At 36.6% G+C, this 22,398-nt stretch overlaps 1 protein-coding gene across 2 annotated transcripts in view; it reads right to left on the bottom strand.

Annotated features, from left to right (window-relative positions):
- si:dkeyp-121d4.3 (serine/arginine repetitive matrix protein 2) overlaps positions 1 to 22,398 on the bottom strand; it is a 29,956-nt gene that overhangs the window by 5,515 nt on the left and 2,043 nt on the right. For both annotated transcript variants that reach the window (XM_051126767.1, XM_051126768.1), the window contains exons 2-16: positions 21,279 to 21,383; positions 19,512 to 19,630; positions 19,348 to 19,390; positions 18,988 to 19,113; positions 18,784 to 18,882; positions 14,674 to 14,892; positions 9,152 to 9,289; positions 8,909 to 9,046; positions 8,680 to 8,793; positions 8,118 to 8,345; positions 5,772 to 5,909; positions 5,476 to 5,580; positions 4,894 to 4,988; positions 1,041 to 1,728; positions 516 to 956 (exon numbers count right to left, since the gene is read on the bottom strand). In XM_051126767.1, coding sequence (XP_050982724.1) covers positions 516 to 956; positions 1,041 to 1,728; positions 4,894 to 4,988; positions 5,476 to 5,580; positions 5,772 to 5,909; positions 8,118 to 8,345; positions 8,680 to 8,793; positions 8,909 to 9,046; positions 9,152 to 9,289; positions 14,674 to 14,892; positions 18,784 to 18,882; positions 18,988 to 19,113; positions 19,348 to 19,390; positions 19,512 to 19,630; positions 21,279 to 21,383 — 2,796 coding nt within the window. The remainder of the gene's footprint in view (positions 1 to 515; positions 957 to 1,040; positions 1,729 to 4,893; positions 4,989 to 5,475; positions 5,581 to 5,771; positions 5,910 to 8,117; positions 8,346 to 8,679; positions 8,794 to 8,908; positions 9,047 to 9,151; positions 9,290 to 14,673; positions 14,893 to 18,783; positions 18,883 to 18,987; positions 19,114 to 19,347; positions 19,391 to 19,511; positions 19,631 to 21,278; positions 21,384 to 22,398) is intronic.

The following is a 22,398-nucleotide window of genomic DNA, read 5'->3' as shown; positions in this document are numbered from 1 at the left end:
GCCAACCCAGGCACGATGACATGGATCCTGTTTGTGGTGTACGTGACCAATCATGAGTTGCTAAAGCATTTCCATCAACAGTGTTCTCCTATAAAGAGTTTTGCTGAGAAGTGTGGTAAATGTACCATATTGGACTGTGTTGGAAATGCCGCTGGTACCATGCTCAGAACCGTTCAGCCAGATGGTGGAAAAGCCTTAAGTATTTTTTAAAGCCCTGCTGGGACATCCAGCTAAAAACAACTTCAGGTAGTAGTTGGTTTGATTTGGTTTCTAGGTGGACCAAACTAGTGATTTTATGATCAATCCAATGGATTGTAGATGGCTTGGTCAACCTAGTATACCATATTGGTCAAAATCAGACCTGGTAGACCACCATAATTGGCGAGGAGCATAATCCAGACCATTACCAGCAAATACTCTGCCACCATATTTGAAAAACCAGTTTCCACACCAAAAGCTGTTTTTTCCCCACCAAGGAGATCTAATTCAAGTAACATCTTTTACAATGAACAAACCTGAGATGTAAGAATGTCTGAGCGTTTCTTCAGAATGGACTTTTTCGGTTGAACTTCAGGTTTTATTTCGGAGCTCCATAAGTTTGCTTTGGGCATTACAAATTGGTCCTCTGTGTGCGGGTCAAACTCGTATTCCGCTTCCATTTCAGGCAAATCCCGAACAACTTTAACCTTCTGTTCCATAGCGATTATTGCTCTTTTGCGAGCTATGGACTCGCTGAGATCTTCTAACTGCTTCTTTTTTCTTACCAATTCTGGATCATGAATCTGAGCTAAAGATGTCTTATCAGACCCTGCAGTGGTCCTCTCAGCAATACTTTCAAATGTTGAGTAGCCGGGTGTATTTGAGCCAAAAGCACAAGTCTGTTGGTGGTATCCTATTTGCATCTCTTGATTCTCACTCTTTATAAAAGAAGCAGCAGTTTCCTTGCTTGCAGACGCCTTGGAGAAGATAAGAGAGACAGTGAGATACACGAGAGATAATCAAATATAAAACAACACCTAGGAGCCCAAGTAGAAACAAACCTGAGATTGAGAATTAGCGAGAGGTTCAGAGTGCTTCTTCAAGATGGACTTCACTGGTTTTAGGTCGGGCATCCAAATGTTCTCACGATGCACATGTTCATAATCAAATGTTGTAACGCCACTTTTTCCATCCTCAGGTTCAATTTTCTTTGCATTCTGCTCCATAGCGACAATAGCTTTCTTACGTGCAATCAACTCGTTGAGTTCCATTAGCTCCTTCCTTTTTCTCAACAGTTCATCATCTACATTGTCTGGGCTTTTAACTCTCTTTTTGTCACTTGGATCCTTACTGCTGCTTTGTTTTGCATAGCGTTCAGGGCTTCGGCTTCTCTTCCTGGCACTCTGGCTGCTCCTTTCTCTGCTTCTGCTGCGACTCCGTCGGTATCTCTCTCCGCGCTCTTTGCTCCGACTGCGGCTACGTTTGTGCCTGTGTCGGCTGTCTCTCCTCTCATGGCTGGAACTTCTGTATCTTCTGTGGTAGCTCCTGCTTCTGTCTCGGCTCCGGCTTCTGCTCCTGCTGCGACTGTATCTGCGTCGACCACTTTCTTTGCTTCTGCTCCTGCTCCGACTATACCTACGTCGACTATTTTCCCTGCTTCTGCTTCGTGCTCTATCACCTTTAGTGCTATCCTTCTTCAGATCTTTTGAAGATGACATAGATGCTTTGTCTTTTCCCTTGTTTGACTTGCTAAAGATCAAGAAATTGTCAAAACAAATTTAATAAAAAATGCATTACGTTATAACACGTTAGGACAACATAGTACTTTCTCCAGTTTAAAAAAAAGGTCTATCCACCTTATTTCTGACGAGCCTACTGCGTTTTGAATTATGGGTGGCACTTCCATTTTAAAAGACTGAAATAAATCATTTCAAATCATAAAGCTGCCCTACAAATAAAGCTTACCAATCACTTTGACTGAATGAGCTGTCAATTTTTCTTTATGTTTTTTTTTTTTCCAGACATCATGAGAATAACGTAACGCTTGGTATTTTAATGTGACATGGTATAACAAAAATATCTATGGCAAAAGCTCTTTTCAGTTGCTCAGCGATTTTCTTTTTACCTTTTGCATATCCGGCACATTTGCGGTCTGTTCTCCTGACTGAATTATTACAATATAGCTCATTAAAAATTTACTGGAATGCACAAAGAATGTCTCATTTCTCTCCTCAAAACTTTACTTCTCTTCGTTAGTTTGTTTGGTTTCACAGGTAAATGCAATTCAAGAGTTCAGATGCAAAAGCATTCATTTGAGGTTTTTTTTTTTTTAAATTAGCATTTCTTTCTGGCTACTATATATAGGATTCTATGTAAATACTGGTACTTCTGAATGGATTTAGGCTGGGATTTAGCGCATTTGAAGTGAAAGTACTTGAGGAACTGAAGTGTGGAAGTGTGCATTCACTCAGTATCGTTATCTCATTTTTGACCAAGATGACTTTTAGAGGCTTTTGCATTGGAACTCTTCAATTGTTTGTTTATATGCATGCATGCCATGCATGCACTGGATCTCTGTTTATAAATAACTAGTACAATAAATGTTAATAACAACACAAAAATGGATCTATTCATACAAGTGATTTTTGCAATGACAAGCCTTTCAATCAAATGTTTATACAACACATTTATAGCAAAGACTCCACAAGATGTTAAAATAATTTATCATTATATAATATTTACATGATGTTTCTGTATTACCACATTGCAGGAGCTTGACAATATCAGGCATAAACCCCTTCCACACATACAGTCTTTACTGGTAAATTACTGTGAACAGATTACAGAGTACTGACCACGTATACCCCCTCCATGTTTACAAACACAACACCGGGAGGTGCAGAGTCATTTCTGGTTAATGATGTCACAGAATTTACCAGTATTTTGAAACTAATGTGTGAATGATGCTTTACCGGTAATTTTACGGCAATTTACTGGTAATACTGTGTGAAAGGGGCTATATTTTAACAATGGTTTTTATTTAAACCAATAATTTAACTCCTTTTCTGTGAGCGTTACTGTGTTTTGCATTCACGAAACCAATTACGTAAAGGTGCTGTATGTCATTTTTTAACTGTTCTGAAGCATAAAAATGCCATAATGTGTTTGCAGATATTTAGAAAACACGCTAAGTTCACCTACTTGTTTCTCTGTAAAACAATGCTACAGCCAGTTATCCAACTTTTAAATTTGGTTCCATGTCGTAATAAAAAGCTCCATGACCAGGGGCATATTAAAACGCGGTAAATCATCTCATCAACTTAAGCATAAGTCTTGTTGTCTAACACTGTCAGTTGCGCTTATTCCTTGTTGCACCTGGCAAACCACATGAGTGTTAAGTTTTAAATTTAGACTGAAATGCCCATTTCAACCGCTAACTATCAAAACTACATACTGCACCTTTAAGTTTTACTTCCATTTTTAACTTTTGCTTCAAGTACTCTCAGAGGTGGATAAAAATAACTATACTGTACTCTGTGTGAACAGAGTAATTTTGTTTGTAAACATTCGGGATGCGTGTGCATCATGGTTGCAAAAAACAGCCTTTAGCTCGAGAATTACACAGATACGGTACAAAATAATTGATTTAAAAAGATTATAGATTATACTGATTAGATGTCATTTTCAAAATGTTCTCAGAGCTTGTCACCCAGCGGTAATCACTGTTATTCAACAAAATTGACATTAGATAGTGGGATAGTCTTACAGATCTGAAGCAGTGATGACGTTTTATTTGTGGGCGGTTTTCAAGTGGCAGTCTATGGAGCCATGGAATAAAAGAATTTATAAAGAAAGGTAAATTTGATTTTATATTTATTTATGCTTATGTTGCATTAAAACTTCACGTTCCGTTGAGTTTGGAAAATTCTATACGCAATAATTATCAGAATATGTTTTCTCCCGTCTCCAAAAATTTGTGAACTGGAAATCATCCCACGAAATCTCATTTTAATAGACGTTTAAGTCAACTGCATGATTGCAGCACATTAAAAAATGTACATAACCGGAAATAACTGAGCCCTGCGATTTCAAAACGGAAGTACGTCACGAGGCTCAGTGCAAGTAGTCCATAGGAGTTTATATCCCACACTTCTGGCTTTTTCCGCTCAGAAGTGACAAACTCACTGTTTTTGAGTTAAATCAAGTTATAAAGTCCAAATGCTATGAAAAATGCTAATAGTAAAAGGTTTAAATAATATTTCATGCTGTAACTGTAGGACTAATACAATACATCCCCTACGAATGGCATATGTGAATATTATGTTAACTTTGTTTAAATCAAACTTATGTTTTAAAAGTAGAGTAATCATAGCAGTTTTCATCCATAGTATGTCTGTTTAAAAGTCTGCGTTTAGCTTCAAAAGGCATCTTTGATGACAGTATTCTATAAAAATTATTTACACTCTGACTTTGACATCAAAAGGCACAAAATATATTTTTTCTCTTATTCTATGGATTTTACCCATTTACCTCCACTTGTTACCAGTGTTTTTTTGCGACCACTATGCGCGCGCAGCTGCAAGTGACGTCTACTCCAAATTGGTCTATAGCAGGGGTGGCGAACCCCGGTCCCGGAGAGCCGCAGCTCTGCGGAGTTCAGCTCCAACCCCAATTAAAACTCACCTGCCTGTTGCTTTCTAGTAACCCTTCAGACCTTGATTAGCTTGTTCAGGTGCGTTTGATTAGGGTTGAAGCAAAACTATGCAGGGCTGCGGCTCTCCAGGACTGACGTTCGCCACCCCTGCTCTATAGTTTTGGAGCACATTTTTGCATTGTGAACAAAACATTTCACTTCTACCTGTCAATCTGCACATTTAACTAATGGACTGACCTACTTACACATGCTTTACTTACTCTAAATTCACTGATTCACTGCCTTTGTCCTCTGTTTTGACTCCGTCCTTGACTTGGTCTTTGGGGTCCTTCAGCAATTTGATAGTCATTTTCTTCTGCAGGCAGCCAAGCAAATGTGGCAGAATCCACATTTAAGGATCAATCAACCAAAAACGACTAAATTGTCAAAAAATAAACTTTTTTTTTTTTGCATAAACTAGGGGTTGCACTGACAAGTTGATTAGTTCTAGTTATTACTAGTCACTATTCTGCCATGCATGCACTGGATCTTTGCCAACTAGTAGCAGATTTCATGACTTGAATTAAACTTATTCCATACATAAAATAAGCCCAACTTTTGTCCCAGTGTTCTTGCATATCATTCATTACCTGTCATGGATAAATATATTCATAACTGAGACAAAGTTTTACCCTAAGTGTTAATAAAATCACATTACAGATGACCCTAACAAACTAAGCAAGTGGGACATGTTTTATCACTGATTCTGCTGTTTTGACCCTCCAGCTAAGGCTAGTAAAAACAAGTATCTGTGCAAGCCCTAGTATATAAACCATACAATGAATAAAAGTTATGTACTGCACCTTCTCTTTTACTCCAAAGGCCTCTAATTTTGGTGCAGACGTGAAGACGCTTTCATTCAGCCTTCTTATTCTAAATGCCTGTTTTCCCCCTTCAGCTGTTTCACTCTTCAAATGGTATAACAATTACATCAACAAAAGAGACGGATTGACATACCAGCATCCAAAATGTATTCTCTACTTTTCCAGCAAAAGCCAGAAACTACAACAACAAAATACAGGCAGGAGAAATCTAGCAATTACAAAAGGTTCAGGAACCAAATGTGAAAATCTGAATGTTTCAGTGGCTGAAAACTTACCGGTATTACCGTAAATTCAACCTTCTCAGACAAAGTGAGTTTGGTGTCCTCCATAACCTCACTTACGTCAAAAAATAGTTGCGGGTCCTGTTGTGTCTTGATGAACCCAAAATTATCATCCAGCTTGACAACAAGCCCCTAATAGACGGAAGCACGTCATAAGCAAAAATAAATTGTGATTAAAGTTATTAATTACCTCCAAAACACACATTTCTACCTTTTTAAAAAGTTCACTTCAACCCGATCAAACACAACTGAAACAACTAATTAAGACCTTCAAAACCACTTGATAATTACAGACAGGTGTGTTGGATCAGGGTTGGATCTGAACTCTGTAGGCAGGTCGATCTTCAGGAACAGGATAAAGGTCTTTAAGATTAGCTGTGGCAAAACACAGCACCTCACTGGTTCTAATTCTTCTACAAATCCTAAAATGTAGGGATGCACCAAAACTTCTACCACAGAAAATGGAGAGAAAGAAGGGGAAAAAACAGGACAAATTCTTTGCTAAACATATGAAAAATTCTAGAGAAAACTCAACATAAAAAATAATCTAGGTTATATTATACATAGTGTAAACTGCAGCTGGTGATGGCATATTACTGAACCAAAAAAAGTAAATAAATCCTGACGTGTACCCACTCTTATGTGTAAAATTCAAACTGGACAACGAGTGTGCTTCAAGCACAATGAAGTCTATGGGAAATATCACTCTTGATGTAAGTGAGTGCACACAAATATGCACTGAAACACTTAAAAATCAACCATCCACAACTATAAAACTAGCATCATTGCTTTTATAAAAGTTCAGTGCCAACTTGGTACCAAAGTACAGGACCTTTTGACCACAACAGTCTCATGCATGAAATATTAATGCAAGCACAGAGAACTGTGATCAGAGGGGTGTTATCCTGGCCAAATCTGCCTATGGATATTAATTAGCAACAATGTCCTAATAGTCACCATTAGCTACATCACTCTTATTACTGTATTCTTTTTGTACTCAGAAGTTGGAAATTCTGTTTCCAGTGGGAACTTTAAACTGGAACGCCCTCCCAAGTTGGAGTTCCGACTCGGAATTAGGGCTGTCACTAATGATTATTTGAGTGATTGGTTGATTATTCTGACGATTAATCGAGTAATCTGATGATTATAATTAATTGTTGTGTTCATTAAAATAGACCTAAGTGAATAAAAGCTTTGAAAATTACTTAAAATACATATACAATAGCAATGAGGCAAAAATAATTTATTCAAATAAACTTTCAAAAGCAAGTAATCATATGGTTGTACTGAACAAATACATAACGTATTATAAACAATATGTACATGCATTTTAACAAATATCTGCAGAGGGTGCCTGATGATTGTTTTTACACTTTATTGTGCAATCTACTCCTTGTTTACTACTGACTGAACATTTAATTAAATTGTTCACTTAATCTTTAATATTTGGCAATTTCTTTACTACAGAAATGTTAGCATTTACTGTGAACTGAGACACTATGAGATGCACATATGTAAATATGCATGTAAATAATTAAAGTGCATATATTTTTTTAACAATCACAGTGAACTGAATTCACAATAGCATTATGCTTTATGATTTTTAAATGGGTTTAATACAGTGGTTCTCAACTCCAGTCCTCGGGGCTCACTGCTCTGCACATTTTGTATGTTTCTGAATCTGACACACTCAGTTCAGTTCATGGATCTTTCTCCTAACGAGCTGATGATCTAAATCAGGTGCATTAAATGAGGGAGACATACAAAATGTGCAGAGCTTCAAGGACTGGAGTTGAGAACCACTAGTTTAATATATCATGCAGCCTTGGAAAACGGTCTAATAATGCGTTTTATGGATTCTCCTTTGTGAAATGTGCCACTTCTGGTATTTTTCCGGTTACTCGACACAGGCAAGGAACAAGGTTTTTTTTGTTTTTTTTTTCCTAGGTAAACCGAATGCAGCATATGTCTGCCGTTGCATCATCCAAGCAGATGCAGTGTAATCGTATTTTCTTTCTTTATTTTGGTGCATCCCCTACAAGCTGTTTATTTACTATTTATTACTCCCACTGCCTTCCATATGTCTTACTATTTCCTATGTAATCTACCTGTGGAAGAACATCAAAGCTGAAGACCTACTGCACAATGGTCTGTGAGCTCATGACATGTTTGTCCTTTTGAACCACAATGACCAAAAGTGCAACTATGCAAACCCTGGGCTGTTTTCATCTTTAAAAGCTAAGGTTAAGCTATGGTGCAGCTGCTAATCAACTACTATTACTGCTACTTCTAAACAACTACCTAAATGCCAAAATCACCACAGATGACCACAGCACTTACTATTTTACGATGCTCCTCAGAGTCTGTCTGGAAAGTTTCAGGCAGGATCTCTACGTTGACGGCACACTCCTCACTGGTTACACTGTTGATGGAAATGTTGAACTGGACCTTGTCACCAATCATCATGGTAGCTTTTGTGATCACATCACCTGACTTAAAAGATAACTGCTTCTCTGTGCCCTCCACTGTGGTGACCAGAAGACCCAAAGCGGGCTCTTGATTGTCCATCTGCTCAAAAGACAAAAATAAATTCTATAAATAATTACAAACCTATTCATGCATCCTTTCATTGCAACATGCAGAGCTCAAGGGGACTTTCCAACAGCTCCAGCACTTCAAAAAAATAAGTCTACAGATCTCTACAGATGTCAAGATCAGACGTACTTAAAGATTTAAAGTGTCATAAAACAACATTACAGTCTTATGCTATTCTTTGTATGATTTTTACTCCAGGACAAGTTTACATTTTCAATAAGTTGCATGTTATAAATGCACTGTAATCATTTATTAAGATTTTTTCATGTTCTAATTGAGCTCAGGTTGCTGAATTGTGAAAGCCTACCACTTTTTCTTCGGTTGGGCTTTTCTTTGGGGCAATTTTGGTAATCGTCCCCTCGTATTTCTCACTGCTTACGTCCAAGGAGACTGAACCGGCCTCCCTGTTCACGGGCTTCCACTGCAGGTAAAGATGTAAATGTACTTTAAGAAGAAAGTGAACATTTCCATGAGCGCAACAATATCTCCAACAGGATAGCTGAGAATAAACAAGGCCTTTTAAAAGACTAAACTACCTTGTCTTTGACAGGAGTAGTGCTGGATGTATTGTCCTTTGCGCTGGAACTATTTTCATTACTTTTTCCTTTCTGATTAAAAGTCACTGAGCCCTCAGGCAGCTTTTTGAGTCGGATGGCCTTCTTTGTGTCGTTCACCTTTGAAACATAGCATGTGTATATTATGAAGCTTTGAATACAATGAAAAGTTTGAATTCAAATGTGTTGTACTGGTGAAAGAAAGAAGCTAAAAATTTTACTCACAGTCAAAACGGTGAGCTCTACTTCATCCATGACATTCAGCTCTTCATCTGATAAGCTGTCAGCAGCAGAGCCCGTCAGACTATCATGTTTCTCGGTCATGACGGTCAGGGTTCCATCGCTCTTGTTTATAATCACACCCTGGAGACAAAATAACACTGAATAAATTATGTTTTCAGAAGAAAATATGAATAGTGTTTGTCTGTGCAAAAACAAGATTTAGGGTCTTTTGGGTGCCAGAGTCTCTTTAATACTAATAATTTAAAGTAATCAAACACCTCTCCTCATGATTTAAAGATCAGTCATGACACAATGGTGCAATTAAATGCAAAGTTGTGCATAATTATATACAAAGTAATTATTATTTGCTGATATTGCAGCCATTTATTATCATAGCATTTTAATTTTTATTGTAACCATGAAAGCACTGTTTTGTAAACAGTTTTAGCGTTAAAGGAGAAGTTTACTTCCAGAATAACAATCTCCTGATGTGAGCGGTGCATCGTGGTTTTCACTCGCTCTAAGAGCGCTCCACTACCGCTCCATCACGTACAATTCATGCCAACGGCCCATAATATAACTATTTATTCTGCAAGTTTAATATAGTCAGCTAGCTTGATACAGATATATCACTCAAATCAGAAAGATTATGAAGGTTATAAATGACGGCAATGTATAGAAACGTGAATTTTAGGAGGACAGTTTTAGGATACTTTTCAAGGAATTTGTTCCTTCTAGATACTGTATATTTTCAGGTGAAAGCATGATTTAAACAGGTACAACACACATTCACACATGCAGTCGCTCTCTCAATAATGGATTTAAACAAATGTTTTCTTACAGTGCTACTTCATCTGTATCTGATTTAGAGCTGAAGATCTTTGCCCGAACCCGACAGGACCCTACGAGTTTGGTCGGGTTTGGGCTTATTTTATATAATTTACATGGGCTTGGGCTGGGCACAGGCTTGCGCTCCAGCTTGCACGGTAAATGCCGTTAAATGACGTTTTGGTGAAATTTACAAAACTTGCAAAATTAGCCAGTTCAGTGCTATGCCTCCCGGCCAGTAGCAGCACCAGTGAAAGGGTGTTCAGTGCTGTTGGACGCACCCTCAGCGAGTGCAGGACCGAATAAATTTCCTCTTCCGCAGGAGGAATAAATTTTCTCCACAAAAACATGTAGCCTATTTTTTGATGAGTAAACGTTTTTCAAATTATAACTAAATATTAATTGAGTCTTAAATGCATAATGTAGACAGAGTATATAGGCTAATGTTAGCATTCTTTTATTAAATTTCAGCTGCTATTCACCATTGCGTTGAGATTGTGGAGAGAAGTAGCGAAGCAAATCCCGCAGAGCCTTTATCTTAATTTCGTTATTGCCAAATATCCAACTTAATTTAGAATTTATCTTAATTTAATTTGTTAAGAAAGACTCATTTTTATTGGCGCGTTGGCCTAGTGTACGCCTAGGCCTATTTAGGGTGCTGAGATGTTACGATATTACAGAGGACTTATTTTATTTATTTGTTCCAACTTCCAAGTTACTTCCAAGTTTGTTCCAGTCCATGTTAAAACATGTATAAATGACTCATTCTTGACAAAAGAGCTGTGTGCTTGCGCACATTTCAATAATGTCGGGCTTTGGGCTTTTAAAAAGCTGTCAATCAAAATGTACTTGTCGGGCTCGGGCCGAACTCTGTCGGGCCTAACTTTTAAGGCCCCATTACACTCCATTTCTCTAATCTGATTTCGAATGAGCAGAAATCTGATAAAATACCTGACAAAAACATGCTGTTATTTACATCCTTTACACTGAAAAAAGCAGCAATGATGTTTAATGCTGATAACCACGTAATAAGCTGATAGGAAAAAAGTTTGCACACTAGTGTTCCAGTAAGCCACGAAACTACTCTCCTAGTATTTTAATTGTAGTATGTGTTATGTATTTCAAAACATTTTGAAATATTTTAGCAGTAAACTTATATAGTGAACCTGGAGTGGAGCAATTATTAAATGCTTGGATCGCTAAGGGGAAATTGTTGCCGCTCCACTCCCGCTCACATACTCTGCTCCCACATCATCCAAAATGTTCATATCTTTCTTTCATCAGTCGAAAAGAAAAGGTTTTTGAGGAAAACATTCCAGGATTTCCACTTCACAGGACTCTAAACAATTCCAGCCAAGGAATAAGGGTCTAATCTAGCTAAATGAATGGTCATTTTCTAAGAAAAATACAACTTTTTAACTCACTTTTTAAATCACTGTTAAATTATATCACGCTCTCTGCCAAATGTTATTGTGAGTTTTCCTGTTTGTGTTTTCTTTCCTCCTATCTAGTGTACTCCCCCTCCCTATACCTCTTGTTTTTAAGTATATATAGTTTGAATAACAGGATGCCTCTGGAAAGAAGCTATTCTTCTCCCAGAATTGTTTTACTTCTATATGGCACATCTTTTGTTTTGTATGACGCACATATGTAACACCACCCCCTGACAATGGATCTATATAATCTAACGTGGGAGACAATAAACTTGGAAGTTTGTAAACATACAATTGGTTTTATGTTCATAATTCTTTCCATGGGCCCATGCAAGGACTGAGAATAGTCGGACGGCATCGAAAGATAGAGCTGAGATATTTATTAACAATCACAAATGCTCATCTTGCACTAGCTCGACCTCAAGCATTATGTAGTCACGTTGGAAAGGTCACTTCATGCATTTTCTCTGATTTGTTAAAACATTTCCATTTACACCTAAACGTGTCTTCGCAAAACGGATATAAATCCAGTCTTCAAATCCCATGCTATACGCAAATTGAATGGAGTTCACATCAACGAAAGCAACAGATAAGCACCGCATTTTATTCATTATCAGCTAATTTAAAGAGCAAAGACCACAACAAGAGAGAGTGTGGCATTAGCACTGGAAAGACAGGTTAGTCTCACTACTTTTAATTAAGATGATTGTGTGTCGAGCGTCTGCAACTTACTTTCAGTTTGTGGCATTTGTGTCAGCTTGCTGAAGAGCAGCTTAGCTACTCGGCCGCGGTAATGCGTGTTGCATTAGCGCTATCATTTCTGACTAAAACACTCTCACACGTTCACTATTTTAATATTTTGTGAGGAGTAACATTTGCATATGAGGTTTCAACAACCAGATGCACGTACACTTGTCCGGTTCCGTCTGGAAAGCGGCCCAGACCACCTCCTGAAGTGTTTTAAGCGATCAGATTTAAATGCGCCTCGAAAACATTTCGGAGGGCATTTACACTTGGTCTTTTCATAAACGGATAGTTATCAGATCAGAGAAAACGCATTAAGTGAACACGTGTAAACAGGCCCACAGGCGGAAGTACCAACAGAGTATTTACAAAGCGAACGTCAAAAAGTCAATGCCCTTTACTAAAACAGGTAAAATCACCCATGTCACATGATTTTGAAGTGGGAGGAGAAAATGAGATTGAGTTTTTTGCACTACCCTACCTTTCTGAACCAAAGTACACAGACGAGGAACTAACCATGCATGACTTTTCCAACGTAATCACGCAATGCAAAGTATATACACATTTGTCTTTTTATAAGAAAATTACCAGCCGTTTCGCTAGATAAGACCCTTATTCCTTGACTGGGATTGTATAGAGCCCTTTGAAGCTGCATTGAAACTTTAATATGGACCTTCAACCCTTTGCCCACCACTGAAGTCCACTATATGGAGAAATATCCTGGAACGCTTCCCTCAAAAAAGTATTTTTTTTTTTTGACTGAAAGAAAGAAAGACTTGATGTGGATGATGTGGGGGTGAGTAAACTATCAGGAAATTTTCATTCTGGAAATGAACTTTTTTAACTGCATTATTTTTCTAGTTATTTACCTATAGCAGCTATTCAACCTGACTGATTGCAAAATGAAGTGGATAAAATCAACAACAAAAGCAAAAATGGCAAAAAACAAACAAAAAAAAAAAAAAAAAAAAAAACAATAAATGTAGAAAAATTAAAAATTGTGAAACTACTTGAGGCTTAATAAAAAAAAATAAGCTTAGCACATTTAAACGATTTTTATATAATATAAAGTATACTGTACACTCAAAGCCTCATCTTATTTAAAGGCATCCTATTATGCTTTTTCAATTTTTGAATTTTGGTCAGTGTGTGGTGTGTATCTTTGGACATAAAAAAGATCTACAAAGATACAAATCTCAAAGTCCATTCCAAAGGGAGAGATTTCATTTTAAAAAAAATCCCTTTTCAAGAACTACAACGAACAGCTTTTAACACAAGCATTGACTAGAGTAGCCGATTCAAAGCAGTAATGTCCCGCAGACGTGTGCAGTACAGGGGGTCGAAACACATGCCGAATCCGTGGTCTACTCTGGTTGCCGAGTCGCAGCCATGACGCGCCGCAGACATGTACAGTGTGTGGTAAGAGATTTATTCATCATACAGTGTAGATAACGTTAGCTTCACTTATAACGCCAGTGTTTTTAAAACGCATAAACTTGCACTAGAATAGGCTAGGCTAATCAGTGATGATGTTCTTTGATAATGTTAGGCTGCTTTTAGCCTTATGCTGGAACTGGTTTCGGGCAATGAAACTAAGTATGTAAATAATTAAATACATTAGCATGATAATATCATGTATTGGTGATCTCGCAGGCTGATGATGGGACCCAACAGCCTATTATTTACTCACCCTCCATGCATCCTAGGTGTATATGACTTCCTTCTTTCAGACGAATGCAATCACAGTTATATCAAAATTTGTCTCACACATCTCTTGGGGGGGGGGGTGGGGGGGATGGGGGGTGTTTGAATAAAGGCCTCCTGTAGCGAATCGATGCGTTTTTGTAAGAAAAATATAGATATTTAAAACGCAAGAATCACTTTAATCTAGCTTGCGCTAACAGTTGCATGAAAGCATGTTCTAGTACACCCCCAAAACAAAATCAAGCCTCTGTTAAAGAGCATAATAGGACCCCTTTAAATGATATTGACAAAAACTCATTTCCTCTTGCACAAGAATTTTATCTTCCTGTTCTCACTTTGCTCTTAGTTAGTAGCATTTGTTGCAGACTGCCTTACTGTCACCATAACTCTGATCTAGTCAAAGACATCTCTAACGGTACATTCATACAAGGCGTGTGCGATCACACCAATGCTTGACGGAGGGCGTGGCTGAAAAAAGTTTTCAACTTCTGGCGCGAGCAACACCAGCGTCGCGGCGCAGAGGACCTTGGCATTGCTTGACGTCACTCCATACAAAGTGCACAAGAGGTGTTGACGCTGACACCTTAGTGAATGCACCAAGACTTTTGCTATTTTTTACACAGGCATTTAAATACATTTAACATTTTTCAGAACCATACAGACATGCTGACAATGCCCATTTTGTTTAAGATGCATTTTTCTGCATCTTGACCAAAGAATGAGCAGATACAAACTTCAGGATGAGCATATAATTCACAAGTTCAACACTTTCACAGACAAATGTAGAAAAACAGTCAGTGAATATGGGACACTTACCATCACCCTGACTTCTTTGGTGAGCTGAAAAGTGTCGGGTGTTTTTGGTTTGATGTTTGTGGCTCTTTGTTCCTTGGTTATAACATTGGTCAGCAACTGGAACTCCACACGATCATACAGCAGCAGAGTCACATTGGTGTCCGTCTTTCCAAAGGGCAGTTTAATGGGATCTTTAGAGATAATGGTTCTGATGCAGCCAGGATTAGCATCCTTGGAGTCCTTATGAAATACATACAGAAGGAGTTTTTGGATTAAACTTAGTGCATACAACAGAACATTTTTACCACTGCACATTACAACTACAGACTGCATTATCATCACCAATATGCTTTAAAACAAATTAAAATAAAGAAAAAGAGGCAAATGGATTTTTTTAATCAATGCTGGACAGTTTTATTCTTTCTTACAACTTCCAAGTCTGACTTCTGACTATTTGGCTTGTGCCCAATTAGAAAGGAAATTAGGTGAGGCGTATAGATCATTCTGCAGATTGATAAACTGCTAAGATTTATACATTTTTTATTAGTAATATGTATTGCTAAGAACTTCATTTGGACAACTTTAAAAGCCAATTTTCTCAATATTTAGATTTTTTTTTTCCACCCTCAGATTCCAGATTTTCAAATAGTTGTATCTGAGCCAAATCAGGTTGTTACAAAAAAAATAACTAGAGACAGGCTGCAATTGAAAACCAAATTACAAATGTGACCCTGGACCACAAAACCAGTCATAAGTAGCACGGGTATATTTGTAGCAACAGGCAACAATACATAATGCATACATATGGGTCCAAATGTTTGATTTTTCTTTTATGCCAAAAATCACTTTAGGATATTATAAGTAAAGATCATGTTCCATGAAGTTATTTTTTTAATTTCCTACCGTAAATATCTAAACTTAATTTTTGATCAGTAATATGCATTGCTAACAACTTCATTCACGATTTTCTCAATATTTTCATTTTTTTGCACCCTCAGATTCCAGATTTTCATATTGTCCTATCCTACGAAACCATACATGAATAGACAGCTTATTTATTCAGCTTTCAGGTGATGTATAAATCTCAATTTCATAAAATTATAAAACCTTATAACTGGTTTTGTGGTTCAGGGTCACAAATGATGTACTAAAACTAGTGAAATTTCCAAAACTTTAATAATCCTGGTGTGTACGTGACCATCCTGTACATGTGACTGGCCTTGACGAGTCTCTGGGGGATGTTGCTTAATAAATGAATCTCCACACACTCTCATTCCTTTCTTATCTAACTCGCCAAGGCCAGCAGTCGCCCACAAACACGCACATGGACAAAGAAGGAAAAAAAACCTGTCTGTTCAGCACATGTTAATTTCTAAAAGCATGGTTAAAACAGATTATACAGAAGGTGATGACAGTTAGTTAGCAATGCTTGAATAAGCGAGTTGATGAATGCATATGTAAATGTTATTTTTTCAGTGCAGAGAATTTTTACTAATAACAATAAGAGTTGATCAATTATTATACCAATTATAAGTTATTCTGTAACACTTTACAATAAAGTGTCATTTGTTAAAGAAGTCCACTTACAAAAAGATTTGCATACATGTACTCACCCCATTGTCATCCAAGACGTTCATGTCTTTCTTTCTTCAGTCATAAAGAAATTATGTTTTTTTGAAACATTTCTGCATTTTTCTCCATATAATGGACTGATATGGTGCCCTGATTTTGAACTTCCAAAATGCAGTTTAAATGCCGCTTTAAATGATCTCAATTGCGGATGCAAATGATCCCAGCTGAGAAAGAAGGGTCTTATCTAGTGTAACAATCGAATGCTCGTCTTGTCTTACTCTGCCTTGACTATTTTTTTTTCCGGTTCATGACAGTTAGGGTATGTCAAAATACTCCCATCTCATGTTCTCTCTTAACTTCTAAATCATCCTATATCGCTGTTTTACCTTTTTTGTTAAGGGTGTTTGATCTTCTTTGCATTTTTACTTTGCAAAGACCGGGTCCATACTTCTGCAGTGATGTAGGATGATTTTGAAATGATTTTTGAAGTTGAGGGAGAAAATACGATTGGAGTTTTTCGACATACACTAACTGTCTTGAGTCAGAATACACAGAGTTCAGGGAGAGAAAGGCAAGACAAGCGTTTGAGAATAAAAAGCATTTAAATTGTTTTTTTTTTTTTTTTTTTTAATGAAAATAACCAATCGTTTCACTAGATAAGACCCTTCTTTCTCGGCTGGGATCGTTTACAACCGCATTTGGGATCGTTTGAAGCTGCATTTAAACTGCATTTTGCAAGTTCAATCTCAGGCCACCATAGCAGTCCATTATATGGAGAAAAATGCTGAAATGTTTTCTTCAAAAAACTATTTCTTTACGACTGCAGAAAGAAAGACATAAACATCTTGGATGACAAGGGAGTGAGTACATTATATGTGAATCTTTGTTTTGGAAGTGGACTTCTCCTTTAACATTATTTAATGCATTAAAGGACAAGTTCACATCCAGAACAAAAATGTACCAAAAATTTACTCACCCCCTTGTCTTCCAAGATGTTCAGGTCTGTCTTTCTTCAGTTGATAAGAAATTGTTTTTTGAAGAAAACATTCAAGAATTTTTCTCCGTATAGTGGACTTTAATGGTGCCCCCAAGTTTGCACTTCCAAAATGTAGTTTAAATGCATCTTCAAAGGGCTCTGAACGATCCCAGCCGAGGAAGAAGGGTCTTATCTAATGAAATGATCGCTCATTTTCTAAACAAATTGACAATTTATATACTTTTTAACCTCAAACGCTCGTCTATTCTCTGAGATGCGTATGCAAACTTTGTGTATTCCAGTTCAAGAAAGTTAGAGTATGTTGAAAAACTCATCTCATTTTGTCCTCCAACTTCAAAATCATCATACATCGCTGTAGAAGTACCGACCCAGTGTTTACAAAGTGAACATGTAAAGAAGATCAAACACCCTTTACAAAAAGAGGTAAAACAGTGATGTAGATGATTTTGAAGGTTAAAAAGTATATACATTGTCAGTTCACTAGATAAGACCCTTCTTCCTCAGCTAGAATCATTTAGAGGCTATTGAAGCTGCATTTTAAATGCATTTTGCAAGTTCAAACTTGGGGGCACCATTGAAGTCCACTATATGGAAAACATTCCTGAAGAAACATTTTTTTTTTTCCGACTGAATTTGAGTAAATTATCTGTAAATTTTTGTTCTGGATGTGAACGTTTCCTTTAACTGACATGAACGAACAATGCATAATACATTTATTTTACAATCTTTGTTAATGTTAGTTAATACAAATAGTCATTTATTGTTTGTTCATGTTAGTTCACAGTGCATTAACTAACGTTAAACACAGCTTGTGATTTTAATAATGCATTAGCAAATGCTGAAATTAACAATACTTCAAATGCTGTAGAAGTATTGCTCATTCTTAGTTCATGTTAATTAATGAACCTTATTGTAAAGTGTCACCAGTTATTCTACTATTAGAACTATGTATTTAACTGTGCAAATGTGATGATCTTGTGCTGACATGTGATGAAGTGAGTCTTTGCATTGCCATCATATGACAAAAATGTAGGTTAGGGTCAAATGTTGATAAACAACAGTGGCCTGTATGATACATACTGATCCTGCCTTCAGGCAGAGCATATGAAAATGTGTATAAAAGAGTGTGCGAAGATAAATTCTACTTGTCACATACTCTGGAGAGTCTCTCGACTTCATTATCTCTGATAATAAATCTGTGTTCTGACATCAATAGCCCAAGAGTCTCTCACAGAGGAGGCAGAAGTCACAATAGAAGTTGTAACAGTGTTAATCACTCAAGGTTGACACACACACATCTGCAGGATTCCTTCAAAACTTAGCACTCCAACCCTGAGATGATCTTTTATTTCTATTCTCAGTACACAAGTGGAAAAGCAGTTTTCCTTCTCACATTAACTGGAAGCTGAGACGGGACATATGCAATCTAGAGAACATTTTATTAGATTCATCTAGATCTTTACCATGAAATGAAAGTGAATGGTGACTCTTAGATATAATGGATAGACAACCTTCATTTCTTGATAAAAAGTGGTTAAGTGAGATCTTAAGTGTTTACTCACAAAAGGAAGGGCTGTGAGAACGACACCTTCATACACTGTACTGTCAATGTCTTCTGTTCCTCCTGGTGCCACTTTCACGTCAACCGCACATTCTTTTCCCTAAAACACAAGCAGTCAGGGTATAAAAATGAGAGTATATTCTATCAATATGCAAAATGACTCCTCATATAAATTGTGGGATTTTTGTACTATATAAAAATTTACCAGGTTTTTCACTACTGTGAAATGCACTTTAACCCCAGGCACAAGGTGAGCTCGGCTTCCAAAAAAAGCATCAAATACAAAGGAAAATTTCTTCAAATCCTCCCGTTCAATGTAACCGCAATTATTCTAAAGGGGAAATCAAAAACAGTGTTATAAAATGTTTGATATTCAAAAAAATTTGAGATTTAAGCAAGAAATGTTCACTCAAATTCTAGCACAAGAACATTTTAAGTCAGGAAATAATTTAAAATTAATACAGTTTCAACCATAGCTTCTGATTTGTTAAATTATATATTGTTGCTTTCATGGTTTCATGGTTTCAAGTACATTTTTCTAATAAATAATATTTTGAATACTTACACCAATAAATGAAATTACTCCCAATGAGCGTCCACGAGGAGTGCTGAAAACGAACAAGTTTACTTCAACAATCTCTACTTTCCCCAAATCACTACTGATGAGACTAAACATGTTGCAAAATAAAATTAATTAAATTGGATTAATAAAAAAATATGACTAATTACTTTGCAGACATATTCTTGAACATTGATATTTTTGATGCCATCGATTTAGGAGGTTCAGTCTTTGTCTCTTTCGGTGCCGGCTGATCGTTTTTCGTTGGAGGTTGGGGTGGAGGCACACTCTGAAACATAAAGTACATCAGACATTGCATTGCAGATCAAAGGTGGGTAGTAACGAATTACATTTACTTCGTTACATTTACTTGAGTAAATTTTTGGGGTAACTAGTACTTTTAGAGTATTTTTAAAGATAGGTACTTTTACTCTTACTCAAGTACATTTTTAGTGAAAAAACTTTACTTTTACTTCGCTACATTTGATAGCGTTCCTCCGTTACTGACAAAATTGTAATAAATATTAGATATCTAAAATAATTCGTTTATGTGACTTGATCTCAAGTCTCGCGAGACGTTTGAGAGGCTGCTTCACGAGAGTCTGCTACGCATCTCCCACTTAAGTCAAAGAAGTTCAGCGCGCCTTTAGAAAGATGATGGCTGAAGCAGAGGATGACGTGTGTGAGTTATCGGGGGCAGATCACCCGTGGCCTCAAACCGAGTCTATGTTTTCACTTCAAAATGTCAAAAAGAATAGTTTCATAATGCGATGCAGGCTGTGTGCACCAAAACAAAGTGACATCGCAGCGCACAAAAATTCCAGCTCCTACCTGAAAAACACGTAGCGCTAAGTGTCAATATGATGCCTATTTGAACCCTATTAATGGTAATTTGGTAACTATGGGCACTTTGACCTTATAATACCATATTTCACACACTGTCCGAATGTTTTTCCTCATATGCGCGCTTGTGCAAGCAATGACAAATATCTTCTGAACCTTACAAACAACACACGTTCGTAAAAAAAACGTTCATTCTAAACGTCTGCATGTTTTCATATCCATTTTCCACAAGTCTAAATAAACTGAAGTGCATACTGTGACGTTATACACAAATTCGTGGAATTAACTAAAGGGTTTTTTTTGTGACACCTCACCTAACATTAAGTGCAGAACATGTACAAAATAAAAACGGCATTGCATTTTAATTTATTCCCATCTAATGAATGCATGTACTTGCATGCATGTAAATTGCATGTAAATGCAAGAATAAAGTAAATAAATGTTTTTAAAGGAAAAGAAAGAGCTGCTTAGCCCAGCACATTATTCATTCGCACCATTAATCACACAATATATACATATTATCGGTTCATACGCAAACATAATAACAAACACATACTTTGCACACACACTTTCTCTGTTGTTCTCTGTTAGCTTGTTTAAACGCAGATGCTGACAAATTTTGTGTTGTGAATGTGAAAATAAAGACAGAGTTAACAGTTAGAAAAACGTCTGGGTGTGTTTGAAATTTTATTGAAAATGACAGTTTATGTGATGTTAGTGTGCCCATCACAGGACTGAGATAGGCTACTTTACTTCAGCGTATGTTTTATATAAGCAGAACAAAGAGACTTTCAAGGAGAGGTGTGTGGAAGCTTTCCAAATAGTTTCCAAACAGGGTTTTTGCTTCATATCAATCAGATCAGAAGTAACTAGTAACTAGCTATTTGAGTAGTTTTTCCAGCGGATACTTTTTTACTCTTACTCAAGTAACTATTAAGATTGTTACTTGTACTCTTACTTGAGTACTCTACTGTACTTTTACTTGAGTACAGATTTTGGGTACTCTACCCACCTCTGTTGCAGATCTACAGCGCATGACAAACTTATACAATAGGAATCATTTAGTATGAAATTAAATAAATGGGTGAACTTACAGCAGCATTGAACACTTCAGGTGGTGGCTGTACCGGACCCGGACCCCGGAAATCAGGTGGCGGTGGTCCAGCAAACACCCCTCTGTCTCCAAACGCATGATTGCCCTAATTTAAATGATACACAAAAAATACTGACTTAATACTATGTAAAGCTATTTTTAAATGTTAGTGCTTTCATAGCAGTTTATTCGATCAAGCTCTAGCAATCATAACGAGCCCAAAAAGCACATGGAATATTAGCCGAAACTCCCAGTCTTCTCCAAATAATGAAAAATTATTCGATTTATTCTGTCTGTCAGTTTCCATTATATGGATTATAATCCATACACAAGTGGATTGAGCAGACAATAAATGATTAAGATACAAACTTCTGAAGCAATGAAAGTATCAAAGTTTTGTCTGAGGTAAAATCAGTATATTATATGCTAAACACTGGTTTGCACATTATTAAAAGGTCAAGACAGAAAACTTGTGAAAAAGGTAATTAAAGCTTCCTTAAAACGTTGCATGCATGTAAGTATTTGTTATATATGAGTCAGATTTAAGAACACGTTTCTGAAATACAGTGGTTTTCAAAATTGTCCTGTAGCAGCTCAGCACTGTCTATCTCATCCAAAACACCCGATTCATGTTCAGCAGCGGCAGCTTTTAAAGTAACATCAGCTAAAATAAGTTAATAACCCAGCTTCTGATGTCTGTTAATCAAAAAACAAAAGAAAAGAGGAAATTAATAGCATTTGTAGCTTAAAGGATTCATCTATATTTAACTTAGAATTTAGAGTTTTATAACCTGTGCTATAATGTTAAAAGTGATAGCTCTCAGTTATACTATACTGTTGAAAAGCTATAGTCAATGGTTAAATATTAGGAAGAAGAAAATGTTATAGAGACATCAGTAGTATTACTATCAGTGATACTGGCCATCAGTTATAAAAAAAAAAAAAAAAAAAAATCAATTAAATATTTTAAAAATATACTGTCTTTATGTAATATACAAGTATATTTAAAAACTTTAATGTTAGGTGGGATTATTCACAATTAATTTCAGAAAAAATGTGTGATTAATTAGTTTTGTTTTTTTTTAATCAATTGACAGCATTAATAGTAATAATAATATAAA

This window comes from Labeo rohita, chromosome 13 (genome assembly GCF_022985175.1).
Source record: "Labeo rohita strain BAU-BD-2019 chromosome 13, IGBB_LRoh.1.0, whole genome shotgun sequence".
In the NCBI taxonomy this organism is placed as follows: Eukaryota; Metazoa; Chordata; class Actinopteri; order Cypriniformes; family Cyprinidae; genus Labeo; species Labeo rohita.
This window is presented reverse-complemented; position numbering and strand designations above follow the sequence as displayed.